The 24449-nt window shown below is 31.4% G+C and overlaps 2 protein-coding genes across 2 annotated transcripts in view; both read left to right on the forward strand.

Moving 5' to 3' along the window:
- LKRSDH (lysine ketoglutarate reductase/saccharopine dehydrogenase) overlaps positions 1-5036 on the forward strand; it is a 64454-nt gene extending 59418 nt beyond the window's left edge. The window contains exons 9-11 of the mRNA XM_017903644.1: positions 2528-2909; positions 4259-4420; positions 4810-5036. Of these exons, the coding sequence (XP_017759133.1) occupies positions 2528-2909; positions 4259-4374 (498 nt within the window). The 3' untranslated portion in view covers positions 4375-4420; positions 4810-5036. The remainder of the gene's footprint in view (positions 1-2527; positions 2910-4258; positions 4421-4809) is intronic.
- Positions 5037-9943: 4907 nt separating this feature from the next.
- Positions 9944-24449, forward strand: part of LOC108550057 (tetratricopeptide repeat protein 37) — a 104534-nt gene continuing 90028 nt past the window's right edge. Inside the window, exons 1-2 of the mRNA XM_017903657.1 lie at positions 9944-10269; positions 10368-10735. Of these exons, the coding sequence (XP_017759146.1) occupies positions 9944-10269; positions 10368-10735 (694 nt within the window). The remainder of the gene's footprint in view (positions 10270-10367; positions 10736-24449) is intronic.

Here is a 24449-nt window from a genome sequence, read left to right on the forward strand (position 1 = left end):
GGAGAGAGTCGAGAGTCGAAAGTAGAGAATAGAGTTGCGAGTTGATACTTTCGTGAGACAGTGCTGACTGTGGCGTCGCTAGAATAGTAAGCCCCGTTAGAATCCCATAAGTGGGATAATTAGTTCAATTCGTGTATTCCGTTACATTGTGATATTTTGTGTAATTGCGTGATTATAAAATCATTATATTTTTATACCCGTCAGTATCCAATTGCAGAAAAAAGGTCCAAAAAAAAATTGATTATGTTTGTAGGAATAAAAATAATATCGAACAATTGATTAACGATATTATTGAAAATTCGCGAATAACAACAAATCTTGGAATAGTTCAATATCACCAGTCTAAGACAACTCTGAGTCTACTCTTCAACAATTCCACTTGACTTGTTACAACTCTCAACATTATACAACTCTGTCTAACACCCTGTTCAACTCTGCGTCTAACTCACCTTTGTATCCAACACTTCCACTCTCTCCAATACTATTAATCCTCACCGTTCTTTTCGTTTTTCCCCATCATGTACACGCTTTCCGATCTTTCCCTTAAACATGACCAAATATGGAGGATTTGCCTCAGCCGACCTGGACTTTGCACCCTCTTTCTCTTTACAACCTTCTTAAAGCTACGTCTACATGGTAGAAAAAGTACGATACTACATTTTTATTTATTATTCTCACCCATACGTTTAAACTAAATTGACGTTAATATCTTAAACGTAGAACAACGTGTGAGATTTCCTTGTACCAATAATGTTTGTTGTGAAAATTCTCTCTTATTGTGAAAAATCTCTGATAAAATCATATTTATAAGAACCGTGTACGAACCAGTGTGAAAATTTTCCGAACCGTCAAGTTCAAGGTGATACGAAAGACATTAAGTGTTATTTGTAAAAAGTGGGCTTTCTTGTTCACGAAATAAAGCAATGCAGAATTCGCACCGTTTACAAAATTTCTTACGTCTCATAAACGGAGACGGATATATTATACGTTTATATGAACATTTTTCATATTCTTTATTCCTTCATAATTTTTATTCTTTGTTCCTGTACTCTAGTGCTGGGGCCCGCATATTACGTCACATTCCCTATATACATGAAGACTTGTATTTTTCTTTGTATTCTCGTGGACGTTTCCTTCATATTTTAGAAACGTACTTTAAAGAAAAAGACAATACTGGATAATTCTCTGATGTAACGATAAATTAATCTATCAACAACGCGTAGAATAGGCGATTAATTTGAGAAGTACCTATTCGTGGTTATTAAATCAAAAATGTATAATGGGACATAGCGTACTCCAATTATAGCTGATTTACTTCAAATTCGAGATCTTTCTGCAGCCTTAGAGTTACCACTGCTAGTACTTCCCCATTTCCCTACTATCTACGTTCTTTTCTTTCCGATGCCTATTTAGAAACTAACCATTCATTTGTTCCAAGCTGAAATTAAAAGAAATAAATTATTACTGTGCCGAGCTTTGGAGTTTATACTCGAAAGATACGTCGATCTGATTAGTATAATTCTTTAACATAATCGTAAAAGTTAATTTCTCGAGTGCAAACTACTGACAATGAGTTTCACACGATATCTTACTAATCACTTATTAAGTACCTTATTAACACTAGGTTTATGGACGCTATCTGTATACCTATTTCTAAGGACAACTGTCAAATTGACAGGTAAAAGAATCCACGTGCCTTTTTCTTTAACGATTAGTTTAATTTAAAAACAATTATATATTATATTAACAGTCCTAATATAAGTTAACTAAATCTGTTACCATCGTATAATCGGAGCAACCCTTCCGTCAAATTCACCGATACCGTAAATCTAGTGTTAAATACGCTTGTCGTTACGCTGTTATGTTACGTTGTCGCTAGAGGTTATCCTTTTGAACGTATGTCGGAGACAGACCTATTATGAGGAACGTGTGATACACAGATAAATACATGCGTATAACATATACATATAACATATTTCACTACCCGTGTATTTATCTATTAAAACATGACAAATATCAAAATCTATCTAGGATTTATATATTATATGTACCGGTATATGTATCGCTATATGTATCGGCTAGATCAGAGTTATCACGGATTAATAGTTAGAAGACAATATTTAGAAGACGATTAAAAACTTGTTACATTTTCACAAGATAATGTATATTTAGAGGAAATGTATTATTGTATTTTTACTAAATGCATGCCAAAATTAATGACGAAGAAATTAAAATAATAGGTAACAAGTGCCTTTAAACATGCGTAATTGTAGTAGCAAAATCAGATGATATTACAGGTGTGATTTACAATGTATCAACTATGCGTGTGCATGTATATTTTGTACACATGTGAAATGGAGATTTTTTAATTATTACGTCCTATCGACAGACTTTCCCTCAGAAAGACTTTCATATGACTGCTCGCGTTCAGACAAATCTATTCCTATATGTAAATTATGAATACCCAAACGTTAAAAATGTTATATTCGAGTAATCATGTTCTTTTCCTTTTTCTTTTTTGTTTCAGAGAATATTAATTTGCAATTTGCTTGGTTTGGCAAATGATAATATTTTTTATGAGAATTTGAAACGAAAATTAGCCGAAGTGCTGAATTCGGAAGAAAGTGTAAAGGCAATTGAGGATTTAGGACTTCTCCAGGAAGATTTAGTACTAAAGTTAAATACTCCTCTCGATACTCTAACACATTACTTGTCGAAGAAACTATGCTATGATCAGAATGAACGTGATCTTGTGATTTTAAGACACGACGTTGGTATACTTTGGCCCGACAATAGAAGAGAAATCAGAGGAATTAATTTAGTATTGTACGGTGAAAAACGAGGTTACTCTGCTATGGCACGCACAGTTGGATATCCGACAGCAATTGCAGTTAAAATGATTCTCGACGGTATAGTTCTCCCTTTTCCTCTTTATCCCAATAAGAAATATTATATGTGTCTATAAGGTTTATTTAAGTATTCGAAAAAATAAGTTCGTTAGCCAAGTTAGCATCTTGAGTATTTTCGGTACGGGAATGACTACTTTGCAGAGTCTTAAAAATTCTTTTCATCTTTTATCTTCTTGTATTTCGAAATATGTAGAATGTTATCTCATAGCGATTTCTTTTAACTCGTACTCTCGATAAAGTTACCATATAAATATGATTTTTCTGCTTTTTCTGAAACTTTTTTAACGTTTAAATGTTTTTAATTGACCGAAGCACAATATTCGGAACTGTTACGCGGTGCACATATGGAGTATCCCGCCTTGGCATCGGTAAATGAGCCGTGAGGTCAGTATTTCTAAGGTTTATAACACGATCGGAAAGACAGAATATTTTAAAGTTGGGCTCTAGGTATATTGGGGGGCAATGAAACTAATATTCTTTCAAATCTTCATTTCGCCTACGCTCAATAGCCAAAGGACATGTTATAAACCTCGGTAATTCTGAAGGGTCGTCCCGATGTCCCGCTAAGGGTAACAAACTATCGACACATCGGCCCTGGACGAATACCGTAACCCTTGGGAAAAACCCATGACCTCACGCCCGCTCAGTCCCGATGTCCCGCTAAGGGTAACAAACTACCGACACATCGGCCCTGGACGAATACCGTAACCCTTGGGAAAAACCCATGACCTCACGCCCGCTCAAGTGTCATCCCACCCTGGCAGGAGAAGGCGCACCAAGGGCGCATGGAAGAGGTGATCACGACACTTAGAATGCCGCTGATTGGGAAATTAACATTTTTCTAAACAATCAATCAGCGTGCGTCCTCGACATGCCGAGGCGAGGAACCGAGTCACATTCCAGTTTTCAAACAGTCACAATCCAACTCTCAAACTAACACGTCAAAACCTTCTACTTGATCGCGTCTCCGAGGAAAGGAGTAAGGAAGAAACAGATTAACATTCGGGCTACGAAACATCAATAACAGCTTTAGACCGTAAAACGTCTAGAGCACCCTACGCGTTCTTGAGTAAGAAAAAACTTCTATACATTCGCAACGGAATGGGGCGGGACAGGAACTATACGTTCAATTTACTTCAAATTTAGGGAAATATTCAAAGAAACAACATATGTACAGAATTGAAAATCATTCAACTGTTCATCCTGTACAGTTCTTGTAAACGTTCCTTAATGCGTATACCTTATACTTTCATTCCATTACGTTACTTGTATGAAGATGTTTTATGATATAATTTAATCACTGCAAATTAAACCATTTTTTCTTTTTCTTTTCCTATTTTCGTTAACAGATGAAATTCAACAACGAGGCGTGGTTCTCCCATTTACCCCAGATATTTATCGGCCTATACTTAATAGATTGAAAGCAGAAGGAATAGAATTTAATGAAACATCCAAATGGGTTTAATTCCTTATCAACATTACCTTATAACAGACGATTTTACACACATAACGTACGTAAAGAAGAACAATTTGAATTAAGTAGTCAACTTTCTTACTTATTTCACTATTAATCTATACAAATTAACTTATATCGTGACATTTATAAACCAAAAACATTATTATTCTATCACTATCAAATAGCTACCAGTATGCTGGTACTGTTGAATACCAATTGTCTATTTATCTATTTGTAATATAAACATTATATTTTTAACCTTTGATTTTTATTAAAACAACAAAATTTTCGTTAAATAACACTTTTCCGTACTATAGTAAAAAGCTCTCTCGATGATAGTGCAATTTCATGATTAAATATGTTGTAGAGTTACTAAACATTAATATCTTCTTTACTTCCTTAATATCATACTGATATGTATTTTTAATATTTTAACTTTTTTAGTTTCCCCGTTTTCAAAAATTGAATCTCTCGACGTATCGAGGATTTCAACAATTTAAAATAATGTGCTGCTAGAAGACATGTCAACCGCCAGCAATCAGTTAATATCAGTTAATAAGAAGAAGCACATACAACGAAAGAAAATTCACGAAGATTCCTGTGCCTTTATCGAAATCTGGAAACCTAAAATGGAGCAAGTAACAATAAACGACCAAAAGTTGTATGTGTGTTTGTGTTTGTGTTTGTCTATCTATACGCAAGAAGAAAAAGCATCAAGATATTTAGAAAAAATTATTTCTCTTCAAAATATTTAAGTTTCTATTAACATTTAGAATAAATATTCAAATATTTCTTCGTTATATTGTAAACATTTTCTTACCAAAGCTGTAGACATTTTTTTTAAACCTTTCGTTACACTTTTCAATTGCTAGTTTACATTTAAACAATTACTTTTAACTCGTTCGTTCTACTGAAACAAATGTTGCGAAATCATTTTTATTAAGAAAGAGTATCGACTCATAATAGCCACACAGGGAATGCTTAACTCCAACTTATGGAGACAACGTTTAGCATCCCCAGTTGTGCATCTAATTGTAAGTTTTCCTGACTCGAATCTGTCTGACCTTTCTTACGGGATTTTTCAAAAAATAAGGTTCATTCGCAACTTTCCTGTTTCAGTAACTGAAGAATGTAACGAAAATAGTAAAACTTGCGTGAAAAATTATTTGCAATATAATATTGAAACATTTGAACATTTATTACATTTATTGCGGACTTAAATAAAAAATGTAATATCTTAAATAGTTAAATATCTTTATATCTTAATATCTTAATACCTTGAAACGTGTTAATTTGTCTGTCATAGTACCGTAATACTTTTTTATGCGAAATCAGTGTGATTATCACACAAAGAATCAAATTACATGAAAAAATACAATACTCTAATTAAGAGACAAATGCAATTGCAAGTGTATTCCTGAGAAAAAAGTTACATTATTGTGTAATGATAGAGCTTTACACAATAACAGTACGAACAGTCTTTCTTTATTATTTTTTTCTACCTTTATTAAGATCAAAGATGCAACTACTAATTAATACTGCTGTTGATCTGGCTTGTTTTTTTTTCACTCGAGAAGTGCTATGCATTGCTGAGTCCGCGCTGTTTCGGCACAGAAGCAAAGAGGGTATTCTACTTGCTCTGCCTAACATGCTCGCTCATAGTCTCTACTCTTCTATAACGCTACCGAAACCCCTATCTTCAAGTTCAGTAACGTTATAATATACAAGCGTGAGATAGGTGTAAGGAACCCGTAAGATTCCTATACTCGAATAATACGTTACAAGTCTGCTAATATAAGAGTAATACTGCACGAGCAAAACATGATTATTTTCACTTATACTGCATAAATATCGAACTTTGCGTTCGGTCTAATTCGGTCCTACTTCTTCTCTGCAACGAACAGTATTCATACTATGCGTTATACTATGCAGATGAGAAATCCACTGAGCAAAACGTGCAACCGAATCCCCATTAATCCTCACCAACCCATTCATTCTAACGCCATGGCAGTAGAGGCAAACGCGCTCACCTTACTCGCAGAAATGATCCCTTCCTATTAGCCTGATTATATAGCATCGCGTGACAAAGAAAGCGAACAAAACAATTGCAAGAAATAGATGCAAGAGCGTAGACTTATCCCTAAAGCTTCAGATTCTTTCGATGAATGTTCATTTCCTAATTTTACTTCACTATACTTATATTTTATATGCGTATTGTTGAAAAGATTAGTTTAGTTGTGGACAAAAATCAGCCTAGGATGTAAGAAACGAATAAATAGTTTATACAATCTAAATTCCTAGAACGAATGTTTATATAAACATTCGATAAGAATTGAGGTTCAGGCGAACCGCGTCACGTACCCTTTTCACACTCTCTGAGAAGTCGGTCACTCTTGTTACGCGAAAAAAAAAATTGATAAAAGAATTTTTTTTATGAATAATAAAACAGGTTTATTTAATTAAAATATTACACTAAATTTCTCTCAATTCCAACTCTCAAACACACGATCCTCTCTATTCACTACGTCTCGACTATTACACCATCTATATGCCTCGCACCGTTATTTAAACCATACACTCTATCCTCTTTCATACTCATGCTCTCTGTCTCGATCATGCCTTTCCCACGCACTCTTCACAGCCTTGCCCCCAGTGGGTCACGTAGCCTAAACACTCAGGCGCATTCCTAGACTTGCACTCTTCACTTGAAGTCGATACTCCCATAAACATCCCTTTCATACGATTCTTGCGCGCGGTCACTCATCCTTCCGCACGCATTCCAGATAACACCCTGAACGCTCCAGCCAAACCCGATTTTATATATACTGTTGCCATCACCCGACGTTAAGATGGGGCAATCCTTATCTACTCATTACAACTCTGTCAAGAAAAGCACTAAAGGAAACATATACCATCCTTGAGAAATAAATACAGTGCTGGATCCTTTGAAACCGACCCGACACGTCCACGGCACACGTACAGGCGGAGTCAATGCGACAGTGTGAACAATTTTTGCAAATATCTCGGAAATTAAGGCCAAGCGTCAATTATTGTTCAGATAAAAGGTCTTCAGAATCTCGTCCTCCACAACATGTTCAAAAATCATAAGAATCAACTCACGCATTCTGCAGTTTTTAAGAATTTTATGTTTTTTGTCAAAAAATTAGTAACTTTTTCAAGCTCCTCGATCTATATTTCTTATTGGGGCACAAATAAAGCCTTTTGCGAAAAAACAAAAATCCGGATAAAAAAACGCGTTTAGGGCAAAGCCGCTAAACTGAAAGTTTACCAAATAAATTCAGAAAACCCTCATTTTTTTGTTTAACGATATTTTCTGCTACAGTAAGCTCTCCGCATACTATGGCAGAATCGTTTCTCACCCGTGTTCAGAGCAACTCGAATGTAATAATGCACGCAGTAATGTAAAAATGACGATTGCACTAGGGCATGAACGTTATCTGGCTACACGTGTCCGCCAAAGTGCCCACCAAGCGATGAAGACTGTAGTCGAAAAAAATCAGTTTTTAGTAACACTCCGAGGAAGGAAAATGTGTGCAGAAAATCAAAGCAATTTTTTATTTCAAAGTTTATTTTATATTTTAGTGTTTTTATTATTGATTTAGTATTTTAGCATTGTGTTTTAATATTTAGTATTTAATAATTTCTGTTATTTTTGTTTTCAATATTCAGCATTTTATACTATTTGCCACGTCTAATCAATTGAATTTCTTCAATTGTCAAGAACGTATCACGCGCCAACTTAATACTGCGTGATTGGTTTATAGTTTGTGGATCGCTAGTTTAGGTTAGAAATAGATTATTTATTTTGGCTAGTTCGTGGATATTTATTGTAACTAAACTATATAGTTAGATGTGAACGTTTGCCGAGTATCGTCTCAAACACAAGTTTTATAGTATTTAGAAAATGTTTCGATAATGGGTGTCGAATACGTACTGATTTTTCCTTTCTGTAATATCTCGTCGTGTCCTGTTCGGTATTCATCGAGTTTGTTTGATTAGTTAAGGGCGAATGTGAGTGGAGGAAAAATAGAGTTTCTTGATTGGACGTGGGTGTGTCCGAAAGACGTTTGCTTGGAGAGTGGGAACTATCAAGAAAGTTGCTCGCGTCCGTCGCTTTGGTGAGTCTGTGTCGTACGTGGGTCCAATTTGTCGGATCTGGTAATTGGAAATTTTCTGAACTTTTACATTTCGATCTATTACTTAATCCGCTGAGAGATCGGCGAGGTACGGCTGATCTTCCGAGTTACAGTCGTAATATAATATAATTAAGTCTTTAGAATTATTGGAAATTAAAGTAAAAGTTATGCTATAAATGCATTTTCCGGGACAGAATACTATGTTTGTATTTTTCATTTAGATTTAGCATTTAGCACTATTTCAATATTTTACTATTTTTACTATTAATTTACTGCTTTTATTTTGTTCCTTTTATTACTTTTTTCCGTTGTTTCTATTTATTGATGCAATATCTTTGTTGCCAACAAGCAATTTTTCCTCCTCTTCTTTCGATCAATTTGTACAAGCCATGCAAACTTGTACAAGATAATAATATATACATGTATAATAAATATAACTTTATCATTCATCGTTCCTATATGCTTCTAATATAAGTTCCTATACGAGTCGGGTATGGCTATCACTGCATTGGTACAATATTGGCGAGAACTCTGGTCTCAAGCGACCGTCACTCGTGCGAGTCAGTATCGATGAGCCGCTGAGGCTATTCTAAATATGAATTAGTGAAATATCCTTATGGATGGATCAGAAGTGACCCCGGCACAGGACTGTGAGCTTTAGTAGTCGGAGGGTTAGTACCAGTCGTAACAGTACTCATACTTAAAAGGAACTCTGTCGAGTTTTTTTTTTTTATTCCAAATAACAGGAAGAGTCTGAATTAGAGATACGATTAATAATGGATTTTTCAGTGGCTCTTCAGGAACGACACATAAAACCATCAATTTTCTATCTGTTTTAACGAAAACTGCAACTCATATAATAGTCCAAGAGTATATTATAAATGAAACTTTAATTTCAAAATACAAGGTCTTAATGATTCTCTGCAACAATTTTTCAAAAATATTGAAAAAAATCAAGTAAAACTCTCGTAAACCACTAATCACAATTCATATGTTTTATCTTTATAATTGCATGAGAAAATGTAAGCGTATTATTGACATCACGTGATCAATCAGCTTGACCGCTTTCTCCGAGATTTTTTACAAGTTAAAAAGTTATATCGTATATATAAATTATACATTGTGAAATAAAAATTCTAAAGATTGGAAAGTTGAAATTAGTAATTCAAAAACAAATATTATGAAGTGTATTTATCGAGAATCGGAGTTGTTTGATTCTAACCTTAATCTTGATTTCTAAATAAAGGTTTTAAATCAAATATTTTCGCAATATATTTTGGTATTTCTACAAAAATACTTGATTAAACGTTTCAAATTAAACGTTAACCTACAAAGATTATTAATATATTTCAATTTTTAAGACGTTATATTTTTAATTTCTTTTTAAAATACTATTTTAAAAAGTACTATTTAACGTTAAAATGTCACATGATACAAAAACAACTATCAAAGAAGCTCGCCAGGCATATAAAGAAAATAATTATACAGATGCGATTATAAAATGTAAAACAATATTAAATACGGAACAAAATAATTATAAGGCACTTACATTATTGGCTGCAGCGATGTTGAAAGTTGGTGAATATAAATCAGAAATTCCATTAATTCTACAAAAAGCTATACAAATTGAAACAAATAATCTAATAGCTTGGTATGGTTTAATCTCCTACTATACAAAATATTTGGATGATAATGATTCTTATAACAAATTAATATTGATCTACTGTAAACTTTTACGATTAGAAAGGTAAACAATTATTGTATTTGTGTTCAGAAACTTAAATGTTATATGTTCCTTGAACTTGATATTTAAAACATTCAATTTAATATTCAATTTAATTTCAGTGATACTCAGTTTTCGTCTATTTTGAATAAAATTTCTGAGCTTTCATTGCAAGTAAAAGATGTTCCAACTTTAATTCAGTGCGTTGAATATTTAAGAGAGTTACGAAAAGAATTGGATCAAAATAAACTTAAAATGATTGATAAAACACTTGGGTGGATATTAATAGACAATTTTAATAATCTGGATAAATATACCAATTTATTAGAGAGTGTTTTTAAATCTGTAATTAATGATCTTAATACAGTTGACCAAAAAAATTTTTATACAAAATATTTAAAAGTATTATATAACAAAGGTGAATTAATTGTTTTAATAAAAGAAGCTATAAATATACATCAGCAATTTCCACAAGACATTTTACCATTGGGTAAGTACTAAAAGTAATGAGTTAATTATTTTAATAATCAATCTATAAAAGTAACAAAAATACTGTTAAATTTTATTATAAGCCACAACTTGAGACTTTATTATAGCAACGCATTTAAAAATCTTATTTCTTACAAAAAGCAATATAAAAAGTAGCTTAATTGTAGTTACAAAATCAAGTACTTATTTTTAAACATTAAATGCAAATATCAACTTTAATTTTCAATAAGTTTGAAAGAAAAATATTTATGAATTTGATTAAATGGCACACGCTCCTGCTTTTGTAGTTTTGTAATGATCATACGTCTAGAGACTTTAATAATATAAATGCAGTCCATAGTGTTAAAATATGAACTGTTAAAACTAATATTACATGATTTGAATATATATTATTTTGAAATTTATACATGGAATACTTGTGAATATTAAGCGAATAATTATAAAGTGAATATTAACTACTACTCAATAGTAAATATATAGTTTCTGATGAAAGTATCTTAAATTGTTATTAAGGTATATTTGACTTTATTGATTTATATCTTTGTTAATTGTAGAAGAAATGAACCCAAACCTTTCTGTTTTGATAGAACATTTATTGTATTTTACAAATATGTACTACTTAGTTAATAAACTAAATGTAATAAAATAATATTTTTAATTTTTTAGCTATTTGTAAAGAAGTGAAGAATTTGTTGATTTACTTTGTAATAAAAATGAAAAATCTGCTGAATCTTGTCCAAGTATTATAAGACAAATAAACAAAATAGGAATTTTTAATTTGTAAAAATATATAGATGCATTCTAAATTTTAACTTTTAAATAAAGCTAATAAGATTTGTACAGTTATATGACTATTCTTATACAAAAAAGTGGAGCCTTCAAATGGAAAAGAAAAAAAAAATGCAGTGTAGAAAAAAATTTTAAATTCATCTAAGATAGGAATAAAATTTTTAGTGTATTATTAACAAAAAATAATTTTTAGCATGTGAAACTGTTTAAAATATGTTATGGAATCAAGAAAATATAAAACGCAGTGCTTGAAGTCCAGAGACTCTTCTATTTTAACAATTTACACTTTAATTTATTAAGTGTTCAAATATTTTTGTAACATTGGAAATGGTTGAAATTTCAATCAATTTTTAATATTATTTTATTACAGTAAAATTATTAAGTAAGTTGTATATATTTGTAAAATATATGAAATTAGTGTTTGAATACTTTTATCAGTGACTATATATAAATAGGATATGGTATAAATATAAATTTCAAATATATATATATATTTGAACAAATTATAGTTTACTTGTAAAAGGAAAGAATTGTAAATTTAAATCTGTATTATACTTGTGTGATTTATATTATAAGCTATAAATTTGTACATATTTTTCTGTACATGATTTATATTAGAACTTCTTAGAACTATCTTAGAACTATCTTAGAACTTATATTAGAAACCTGTAGATATATATGAATAATTTCACTTTTCGTATTATGTGTTAAACAATTCATAATTGAAATTAATAAATTATATAATATATAATATATTTTATGAAGTTATACAAATATTTTAAACATTTTATATACATTACATATGAAGCATATCTCGAAATAAAATACATAAATTTAATTGAAATCATGCAACATATATTTGAAGTAAACAAATTGTATTAAATTACAAGACATATTCTATGATACAAAGTACTCAAAATTATCAAGTTGTTAAACTAAGATAACGAGTTTTATACATTTATATTATTCTTACGAATAAAGAATTCTACTATCGGATGAGAAGAAAAGATATATACAAGAGAAAAATGATACATTTAGGTATTAAATTGCTTAAATATGAGTTATAGAATCAAGCAAATATCAGATTTAGTATGTTCCTTTTCCATTTTTTAAAAATTATATGTAATAAAAAATGTTTTTCTATTTTTGTTACCTAAAGTCTATAGTCTATCATAGTATAACATATTTTTCTAGTCCTTTATACATTTAATCAAAATATAGGACATAGAAATTATAGTCACACTGTTGTCCAAGTTTTTAATTCAATTACATATGATACAAACATTAAGATAAACAAGAAATGTGATAATCCATATGTGTAAATCATTTCTATTATAAATTGACTTTGATCATGATATACATACACATCATAAATACTCCAGAGATGAAAGATATTATATAAATTAGTTATTAGTAAAAATTTATCACTTCATCCTAATTTATTATTTAAGATTATTATTGTAACATGTTTATCTAATAATACAAAAAAAAAAAAAAAATTGAATAATTTTGGAAATAACTAAATCAGATTAAATTGTACAGTGCAATTGTATCTCCTATAAACAGATACAAATCTACAACATTGTAAAAAAAAAAAAAAAAAAAGTAACGTTGAAAACAATATTATAATGAAGTTTTATGTATTTAGAGAAATTGAAAAAGTTAATATATAGAGAAGGAAGAATAATTCGAATTAAAATGAATAATCTCTTTACTTTTGAATTAAAAGTGGGTTTGGCAGTAGCTAAACACAGTTCAAGAAGTTATTAAGCTTGCATTTAGTAGTATTAGTGAGTATTAGTATTTTTTATAGTATGTACTTCAAATCATATTTCTAATATTTTTCTAAATTACCATGTAGAAATTACATTTCTCTGACAAAATTGTATACATATTATTAGAAAGATACAATACTACATAATAAAATATTTTTTTATCAAAGTAAATATAATATTTTTGGTAACAATAATAGTCGATGTGGAACTATATAGGTAATATGCAGAAAATATGGATAATATGTGGGTAGAACATAGCACCTAGTATTGTAAGATATCTTGTAAATGGCATTTTAGACAATATGGAATGTTTAAAAATTGATATAAAATTTTTAAAAACTTATCTGAAAATGATTTTTCCCAACTATTACAAACTGTGTAGTATGATAATAATTTTTTAAAAATAGAACGTTTCACGTATATTGTTCTTCGTAATTCAATTTTAATTAGCTTCAAGTATCTATAGAATAAAACAGGTGAAGAAATTATACATTGAAAGAAGTTTTTATATTGAAAGGTTATTACATTGAAAGAACCAAAATATTAATTAGAATATAATATCATTGACATATAAATTGCATATATAAATTACTATTCAATTACTATTAAATTAACATACAATTTATAAATGCAAATGTTATATTATTTATATTCTAAGGAAAATCATCAGACCATAATGATAGATGTAGATGAATCAGTTTCATACACCAACATTAAATTTTTCAAATAATATTATCTTTAGTTAACATTAAGGGTACAGTTTAAATATTTCAATGATCTGTCCTATCCTTCTGTCTAATATAGTGTTCTAACTCAATTATGTATTATTTAATTTCAATCAAATTTACGTATAGACATTTGTACTGCTACATAGATATTACATGACATTATATTTATTGCTTTGTGTGAAATAGGCATATGTAAATATTATGTTACTTGTGAAAACATAAATGTATTAGTTACAGTTGATAAGTTACATGATAAATTTTTTGTTTTTTTTATATATTAGTTTAATATTACATCAATTGTTATATAGGTTATTAGTGGCGTTTTAGTAAGTGTATCCTATGTGTAACTATAGTATCTTTGATAATAGTTTAGTGTTTTTTATGAATTGGAATAGGTTGCAGCTTTTCTATTTTTCAAATTGTGTTTGATGTTTGCCTTCAGTGAATATTTTGGTTGTAATATGTTATACTTTGGGCACTGATTACATGGTCAATTCAGATTTGTACATTAGATGCCTTACATTATGGTGCTGGATCTTTGGTTAGCAGTTATGCATAGGTGATTTTCATATGACCTATTTAGATTTGGTTGATTGCAACTTGATTTATTTTAGATAGTTTGGTAGTTATTTTACTATTATTGAAGAATTTTTCAATTATATCTTTAAAACAATATGGTACTGTTCATTCTCATTTTATTTCCCATTGCTATTTAATTTTGTTTGCTGCTATTTTTAGTGTATCATGTAGGCACATTTTATTGTACTCAATTGTTGATAAGTTGGTTGCTTTTTTCGTTACTTGGTCTGCTTTTTGTTCCCTGTAATTCCTATGATGACTAGAGATCCATATGAGCTTTATTTCATTTCCTTCTGATATTATTTTTTGGTCCATTTCTAACATTTAATGGTTGATGTTATATGATGTAGTACCATTGATCAATATTATTGTACTTTTAGAATCTGTGAATATTACAATTAGCTTATATGATTGTGCAAGAACTGTTTGGAATGCTTGGTTAATAACCATTAGCTCTCATTATTAGCTAAGTAAATTGATGTTCCATTTGGAAGTTTCGTTTTAAGGATGGATTATGGAGTAATAATAGAATACTCAGTACCAGAAGGGGATTTTGATCCATCTATGTAAATGTGCACATAGTTCCTGTAATTTTCAATTATTTCTGTAGCTATTTGTCAATAGGTATCTAGGTTGGTATTATTTCTCGTGTATATTGTTAAACTTGTATTTGTTTCAATTAGGTGAATTTTCTAGGTTGGTAATGTTGACAGTTTTCTCGGGATTATTGTTTGTAGTTTGAGATTTAATTTATTTTCTTATTGGTGTACTCTAACATAGAATGATTTCATTGATTGCCTCTGTAGGAAGTATTTAATGATATTTTGGTTCTTGAATACATTGGTGAATGAAAGTTTATTCAGGGTCATTGTTATTTTGATTGCTTGGTATATTGGAGTGATGGTTTCATGAAAAATTTATAAGTAACATATCAAATTTCTTTTTAACAGTGTTTATTTGTACAAATAGATTTGAAGTAAAAGAATTGTCTTTGTATATTACAAAAATATTTAGATACTTTTTAAAAGTTTAATATCTTTTTAAAGAAATTTATAGAAAAATATGATCTTAATTTAATGTAATTTAATTTTTTATTAAATTATATTTTATATTATAGAAAAGTTGTACCATTCAATGAATAGAAAAAAAACGGATACTAGGGAAACTGATAAATTTTTCTAAAATAAGAATACAACTTGTAGTGCATTATAAATAAAAAATATTTTTTAATATATTAACAAGCTCAAAACGTATAGTCCAAGTAAAGATCTACTAAATGCAATACTTAACTTTCACGAAAAATTACTTTTGGTATATTAATTTGAATTTATTAACCCTTTACACTCGAGAGGTGATCCCTCAGTCACCATTTCATAAAATTTGGAAGATCGATATTAATTAATATATCAAATTTAATGTAATGTAACAGTGTACAAGGTATCGAAATCAAATAATTCTACAATTATATTATTATACAATTCTTTATTTACTGCTCAAAAAAGTATCGTCAGTTTTTTAATAGAGAATCTTTGATTTTCTACTCTACTCTAGCCAAAAAGTCGTCTAGTGCAAAGGGTTAAGTGTTCGAATATTTTTGTGACGTAAAATTTTGATATAATATAATTTGTTATTTCTTACGCAAAGAACTATTTACAATAAATAAATAAAATTTATGTTTTTATTATCTATGATAGATATTTTCTTATATTGGAAAATTGTTGAACTCAAATGAAGAACACAGTCTTTTTTTTATAAATGTTTATTAATGTGATTGCTAAAGATTAATATTAGTACGTGTTACCGACATGAATAAACACTCTATAGTCGAAGAATATATTGATTATTTAAAACAAAAGAAAATATACTTATATAGAAATACAGCAGAATGGCGTGAGACTTACTGAAACCTAATTCATGAAAATAAATAATTAAAAAATGAAATTATAAAGAATAAAATACAGCAATTATTTTTGGAATAATCTAGTGTTCAAATATTAAGAGGGTAGGACAGTTTGAAATTTTGTAAAAGTCAATTTTTCTTTTGTCCTGAATTATAACCTAAAATCTTAAAAGTAATATGAGAAATGTGCCAGTCTTTAAGAGAAATTATTTCTCGATGTAAGAAAGTCAAAACCGATTCGCAATCTTGCGTGCCATAACGCATCGGCAAATGTATAATGGCTTGACGTGAGAGTCTATCTGCATGGAATCGATTCTATAGGTCGTAATATCAGAAAAGCCGAAGAGTCGACATTATGTATGTCTACTTTTGGTCTGCTTTGGGTGGATCGAGCCAAAATTAAAACGAAATTTCGATAATACTATTCAGCGTTTAGCTCCAAATAAAGGTTTATTTAGCGCCTTTACAAATGCGAAAATTGCTGTTTATATTGCTGCTAATATTTTCAGTAAAGGCTTTTCGAGTGTCTTGTGAAATATGAGCACTATGAATTTAATCATGAGACCAATAGTTGCTGCACCATGCGTCACACTTCATGAAAAAATGATTAAAATACCTAATAGATGATCGTTTAAAGCCCCGCAAAAAGGTAGAATCGCCCATAGATTCGGTTTATCAACAGTACAATAAACTAAAGTCGAAGCAGATGGTCATATGTATGAGGTAGCAATGACTGATTGGAGAAAAATTAAGGATGCGTATGAAAAACTATATTCCGAAACATTAAACGCGTTTTTCTGGAAACCATGTTTCTAAAAACGGTGTGCAAGATATCTCGAGATATATCTAATCGACCAATTATTATGAAATTTTGCATAGAACTTTATTATAACATTTTTCAGGCATTGGCGTTCGATTTCTTCAAAACTGCTAACAAGTTATTAACAAAAAAACAACACAATTTTTCGTAAAAACTCGATAGATCATCTATAAAAAGCTGTGATTTTGATAATTTTCAAAAAAATTGAAAGTTCGAAAGTCAATGCCTAGTAAACATACTATAGTTTCAAGTCCTTTTTGATATTTTTGTGTCACTAATCTCATTTGGCTAGAATCCTGCACACCGACAGGCCGCATTGAAAAAAATTACTTCAGAATGATGACGCCACAAAGCTAAATAAGGGACTTTTTTGAAAATTTAACGTTGTTTTACGTAGGTTATAATATGTTGAAATAAGTCATGAAAATATCACTAATTTTTTAGCGTGTCAAACTGTTCTGTCCCCTTGATAAGCGTCAATGTATATTACATATTCTTTAGAGAAAGTCTTTCTCGGTTTGTTCCATGTATATATGTAGGATGCCAAAAACAGGTTTAATTTTGTCTGCAGCTTGCAAAAATAACGTGTATGTGTTCCTTCTTTTATCGATGGAATATCCAGAGGTCTACGCGGATTCTTCAAGACATCTCCACTCAGGACTGTGTTTGTGTCGTCGGGGGCCCTGTTTTTATGCCCATTGCAAAGCTTGACCACATACTTTTATTAATTGGTAATTGGCTGATATGATTCAACCGATTAGCGATTTGCTCTCATAAAAATTATGTCACTTTTCGGATTCGCGATTACGATTTCGTTCACCTGCGTTTCACCTTCCCATAAAGACCGCGAAAATTAGCTTTGTTTCTAAAAATAGCCTTGCATAACGGTTATTTTAATTCAGGAGTGCGGATACACTTTTTGGTAAATCAAACCTTTGCAATTTTTATTTGAATCCCTGATAGCGAACTGTCAGTATGTGACTATAATATCTATAATAATTAGGCAATGTATAATATTTATCTGCATCTGTTGTATTTAAAATATTGCTTACATTTGAAAAATATGTTTTTTCAGTTTCCGTATATTCTGATTCTGATTCGTCAGTTTCAAATACTGAATACTATAATTAAAAGCTTTAACGAAATTGCTTTCATTAGGCGTGGCAGTAAATATTACTTTGCTATAACTTAAATGTAAACGCTTGTGTACATTTATAATTAATACTGCAATTCGAATGCACGTGTGAGAGGATATTTCAATCTTCCTATAGTAATTTATTCAATAAGTTATGCCAAGAAGACATCTTCCAAAGGAAAATCACACGTCAGCGGTAGTATAGACATATTTTAACTCGTCTAAACTTTCTTTTATATTTTGTATCATATTTTCTGTAGTTTCTATTTATTTTTATAACCAGACTTTCTCGTCACACACACTTCACATTGGAGTTTCATTTACTTTGTTCACAAATTAATTTTTTAAACTTCAGTTTTTCCACTGTGGTAGAAGGTTTTTGATATATATTAAACACTAAATTATTTATCTTTTTTTGAATAATACATTCCTATTTTACAATAATTTTTTCATTTGCAACGTCTACGTTTCTTTGTTTCTTCGTTTCTCCATTAGACTTTTGCTAGAAGATTATTATCATATTTATTTTTAGTATATGTTTATAATTAGCACATAGGTGGAGTAAGAAGTTAGATGATGAATGTAAAATGTTACGATTGAATTCCGGCTGAATTCCGTTGGGTTGTAAGGCCGTCTCGCGATCTCGAAATGTTGCCCGCCAAATTAATCTTGGACAACTGATTGTTGTTCGTTCCATTGAACGATCATTGCTTGAATGGTAGTAGTTGGTTAATAATTTCGAACATCGGAAATGTGCTATCGGAACAATCGGTACTCTCGAACGTTAGAAACCGATGGGACGGACTTGTTCGCCATTATTAGCAAGTAAAGACAAACTCTATTTAGTCGAGGAAAGTCAAGAACTGACTTCCTTTACGATCGTTTTAAGGCAAAACTAAAGAATTTAACCCATTTGCATCATGGCCTAAGGTGCCGTGTTCAGGCATCAGCGACGTTCAACTGACGACTAGCCTGTATCACCGCGCGCGTATCAGTACCTACTCATAATGGCAGTTAAACGGATTTTCACGACAAAAGTAAAACTTGTTAAGAATATAATGAACCGATGTAGATGAGATGCTCACAAAAGGGATGAAACGTGATCTGTGGCATTTGAAGAATATTCAGCAACTGGTAATGGAAAAAGTCAGTTCGCGGAATATTCCGCGCTCGGTGATTGTTAGACGACAGTCGTGGTTCGCGGAATATTCCGCGCTTGGATGCAAATGGGTTAAGGAGTTGGTTAAGGGGCGGATGTTCACCAAGGGCGTTTCCTTGGTCTGCGCATCAATTACTTTGAAGAAGAAGGAACATTTTCAATGCAAGGTGCACTGACTGAGGTAGACGGGGGTGACCAGCACATTGGTGACCTTTTTCAAAATGACGTCGTCGTTACCCTCTCCAGTTACAAATACTTCGAACGCTGGAGCCTAACGTAATTAGTACTCATGATCTGATGTCGACCTTTGCATATCGCATCTTTGGTCAATTGTCAGCTAAATCTTAACTGTCGCTGACTAATTTCGTTCAAATTAGGTATTGTATTGCTTTTCGTGTTCGATCGACACTCGAAACGATAAAACAAAAAAAATGTCTGAAAATGACGAATTTGTAAATTTAACACTTAGGACATGACTGTTATAAAATCGTCACGGTGTCTTCTAGGCTTGTTTTTATTCCATGACGGAATACCTGCAATGGACGTAAGAAATTATAGTAACTATGTAGATTAAGGGATATCTTACCGATTTCGATGACATTGAAATATGTTGCCAGTGATACTATTATAATATAAAGAACTTTTGCCTATACATATAATTGAAAACGAAAAATATTTAAATGTAACAATGAAAATATAATAACTGTATACATAAATAGGATAATAAGGAATATAAGGGTGAGTAAATATGCATTACGAACTATCTTAATTTTCGTTTTCAATCGAGAAGTACGCCCCATCTAAGATTAATGGAATTTTTTCTTCACCCGTTCCTGTATAATTACACTTTTTTCTTCACTAAATGGATTGGAATGTGTCGATATAACACATGTATGGCTCAGCGTTCTTTTAACTCGTACATCCGTTCAATTACCCATGGGTCAGGTGCTTTTGAAACTTACAAGCAATTTTTTATGGACAATTGAATTATAAGTGTCTCTTTTACACGTAAAGAATAGTTAAGAAACATTACAGAATACATTTCTTTTTAAACAGTCAATGCACATTGCTTTGTTGCATATTTTGCATTCTGTATTTATCTTTCTCGTTCCCTTAGCTGCAATTTTCCACTCCAGTCCATTATTACGAAGATCTATGTAACATCCGGCAAAATGATTTTTCACATTGCTTGTTTTTTGTTGCTTCTTCTATTCATGAGAGAAAGTGTGTATATTCTGATGTTGACGACATATTTGTTTCTTCTCTGTTGTCTAATAGTTCTTTAATTATTTCCTTTTGTGATTGCAAAATCGACTTTCTTTTATTTGGGTATAGTTCGTTATATATTGTTATTATTTTATAGGAAATTAGAGTTTTTCGCAAAGGCGAATTATAACACGATAATTGATTGGATATTTGAACGTACGAAGAAACAGCATCAACTTCAATCGGACTGTGAACATGATAATTATCCTACTGTCATACTGATAATACAGAGGAATAATATTTCTTTTGCTTTAGATTACAAAACTAAAAATATTTTGCAGTATAATTTAATAAAGTAAAAATATTTTATTTGCTGATAATAGCTGAAATAAATAAAAGTATTTTAAACTATGGCACAAATATTTGTAGTATTTTTGAAGTAAAATACTATGTGAAATATTGACTTCAAATTTTTTTATAACAAAAAAGTAATTTATGTATAAAAGTGTATTATTTCGAATAAATAAAATATTGTATTTTGAAAAATACATACACGATCTAAAATAAAATATTTATTTTACTATTTGCCGGCACTAACGTTATCCGATGTTCACTACATGAAGCTTGCTTGGTCGAGCTCTGTACATCATAGTGGCTCTAAAAAGATAATGTTAGTAAATGTTTGAATATCCACGCTCTTGTGATATATACTGCATAGTACACATTATGTATTTTGCATACTTTTTCTTTGCAGCCGCAGTTTTAGCGTCAGAGTTATTCTCCGATACATTCATAGTTTCCAACTCACAAATTGTGTTAGTGTTGATTTTATATGTGTGAAAGCGAATGAGGTTGAATAAGTGGAACTCATTTCCGATGATATATATATCACTCTGTTATGAAATATATGTAAAATTTTGTAAAATATGAAATGCCTGGTTCAACATATGCAAGTATTTCAGAGTATTGCTTATATAAGGAAGTTATTGATATGATACGACGATGTAGCAAAATGATAATAACAACAATTCAATATGCGTACAGAATAGTATATCCCATTTGTCTTACAAACGAAAGCATATTTGTTTTAAAATTACTTTCAAATATCACGTTTCATGTTCTCGAGTTTATATCCAAAGAGTTTGTACAATTTCTAACACAAAGGAGCTTGCTCCGTTTATGGCGATAACGACAGATATTTGGACAGTTGCTTACGAAAGCAAGTATATTTCAGTCTTTTTATAATAACTTTTTATTTAAACTTTTTATTATACATGTATTATACTTTGCTCTTAATATTCTTTACATTTATGTAAGAGTTACGTGATAATATAATGCGGAACAAATTAAATTCGATTTAATGAAAAATCAACTTAGGTAATTAATAAATTTATTTACTCATAATTGTTGATATATACATATAAGTATAAATTGAATTTTTAATCATATTTTCATAAAAATTCATAAAATTTCATGGAGGTACATCCTTTCATTAATTCATTTTATAAATATCTTCTTTTTTTTCTGATTGCTAGTGACATTCTACTTTTAAGTTTTTTCAATTTCTTCTTTACTTACATCTTTCTTATATATTCCATTTTTTCCCTTTCTTTCAAAATTCTATCTAATCGCGATTATATTTGCACTTTTATGTACATTTCTTTCCTTGATTGACACCTGAAATTTACACAAAGCGTTAATTAAATTTTCCAGATAAGTTTTCGCGATTAAATATATCAGATTGCAGTTTCCCATTTACTTTTTAATATATATATTTACAATGTATTTTTATCTCTTGACGACAGTGCACGATTGTTATTGGTGTATATCGATTTCTTCTCGCAATACTTCTCAATATTAGCGTGCATCGAATTACTCCCATTTTGTGTATGACTCGCTTAAATTTGATAAATTTGACCAAGATAGTTATTATAAATCGTTTTAAGAAATCATAGATTGAAAATGTGTTCCGAACATACATATAAGTTTAACCATTCGGTATGAACCATTCGGTTTAACCATTTGGCATTCCGGTCTTCCCGTTGCTAGCGGCTTAATGTAAAGGTCTGTCTCCAGCATTTGATCGCTGGAGCTTCGACACCTGTTCTCGCAGGAGTGTCATGTCGGCCGCCAGAGACGATACCTGTGAGTGCAGTTGTTTGTTGGCATTCTTCAGTCACTGTGAACCATCTGTGGTGGAGATTTGCTTTTGTAGTTCGGGGAAAGCTGCCTGCAAGTTACGCGATGCCTCTTGTGGTACCACATATAGGTGCCCTTCAAATTCTTTGAGCTATCAGCAACCTTCTCGACAACCTTAATGTACTCCTTCATAAAAGAACCCAAATCACCCGTAGTTTGATGCCGCGTGTCAACTGCAAGCTCGTTTATTCGTGGGACGGTTAATCGCTTGGCACTGTGATGAGCATCCAGGGGATCAAGGTTGTCACCTGAATGATGTGTCGTTATCCTCACTCGCTAACATTATCTTCCTTTTGCACCATGTCACGTGCCTGAGAGGTACGTACAACACGAACACCAGTTGTATATGTACCAGAACACACGGATGCTGATGCTGGTGCTGGTGGTGTAGTGAGAGCATTGCCGGCACGAGTAGCGGCAGTCGCTATTGTTGCGGCAATAGAACAAAAAATTGCCCGAGGAGCAATCACTGTCATTATGCTCCAATTTAAGTTCATCTACGATATAAAGATATAACAGAACGCTTTGCCAACCACGAAAACTCCACCGCAGTGGGATAACGTTAAATTATGCCCCAAATATGGGTATCGAAGCTAAGAAGCGGTTTATCGGACGGTCAATCCTATCGACACAACGAGACTCGACAAAAAGAATGTTACAGGATAGGTCCGTGCCATAAATGATGCTATAGGTTTTATGTCAGCCCTATCGAACGGGTGATACCCGATCCGAACGGATGCCTAACCCAGATCTCAGGCTAGACGGTGTTCTAGCTTGGTTTTCTCCTCACACCACAGGGTATGGAGATAAGACTTATCAGGTCTATCCCTTATGCCTGTGCTTAAAAACCCCATTTTAATCCCTGTAAAGGCTCCAGTCAATGGCAACGTGAGTGGTTCTTCCACGTTTAACATGTGGTTTTACGGGCTTTTTGTCAACTATGTTGTTGGCGCAATGTATATCGGAGTTAGGCACACTTTTATTATGCCCACCGAGGTCAAATACCGAAATCGTGCGCCACTCTGATTAAAGTGGAACTACTCCCCTTTTGGTTAGTTACAGGGCATGTCCACGACGCCCTGACCGCATTCCATGTACACACACGTTCATACCACGTTTGGTCCGTAGAAGCTTTTACACCGACTCTCCGTGTCAACGAATGCTCTCACCACCTTACGGCCATTGCTTCTTTCTGTTCTCATCGCTTCCTATAGCTTTCTTTTTACCTCCCTTTTTTGTCTGGTGAGATCATAGTCTATGTAGATTCTTTTCCCGCTATTCTGCTGTTTCTCTTCATTATCTCTTCCTTTTCCCTCCAACCTCTAATCTTACCTTGTTTAGCTCGTTTTTCACCGTTTCTCATGGTAACTCTTTTCCCCTTACCCACGCCTTTCCTATCTTATTTTCTATAATTATCACTCTTTC

Source organism: Eufriesea mexicana, unplaced genomic scaffold (assembly GCF_001483705.2).
Source record: "Eufriesea mexicana isolate 0111107269 unplaced genomic scaffold, ASM148370v2 scaffold2501, whole genome shotgun sequence".
Lineage (NCBI taxonomy): Eukaryota > Metazoa > Arthropoda > Insecta > Hymenoptera > Apidae > Eufriesea > Eufriesea mexicana.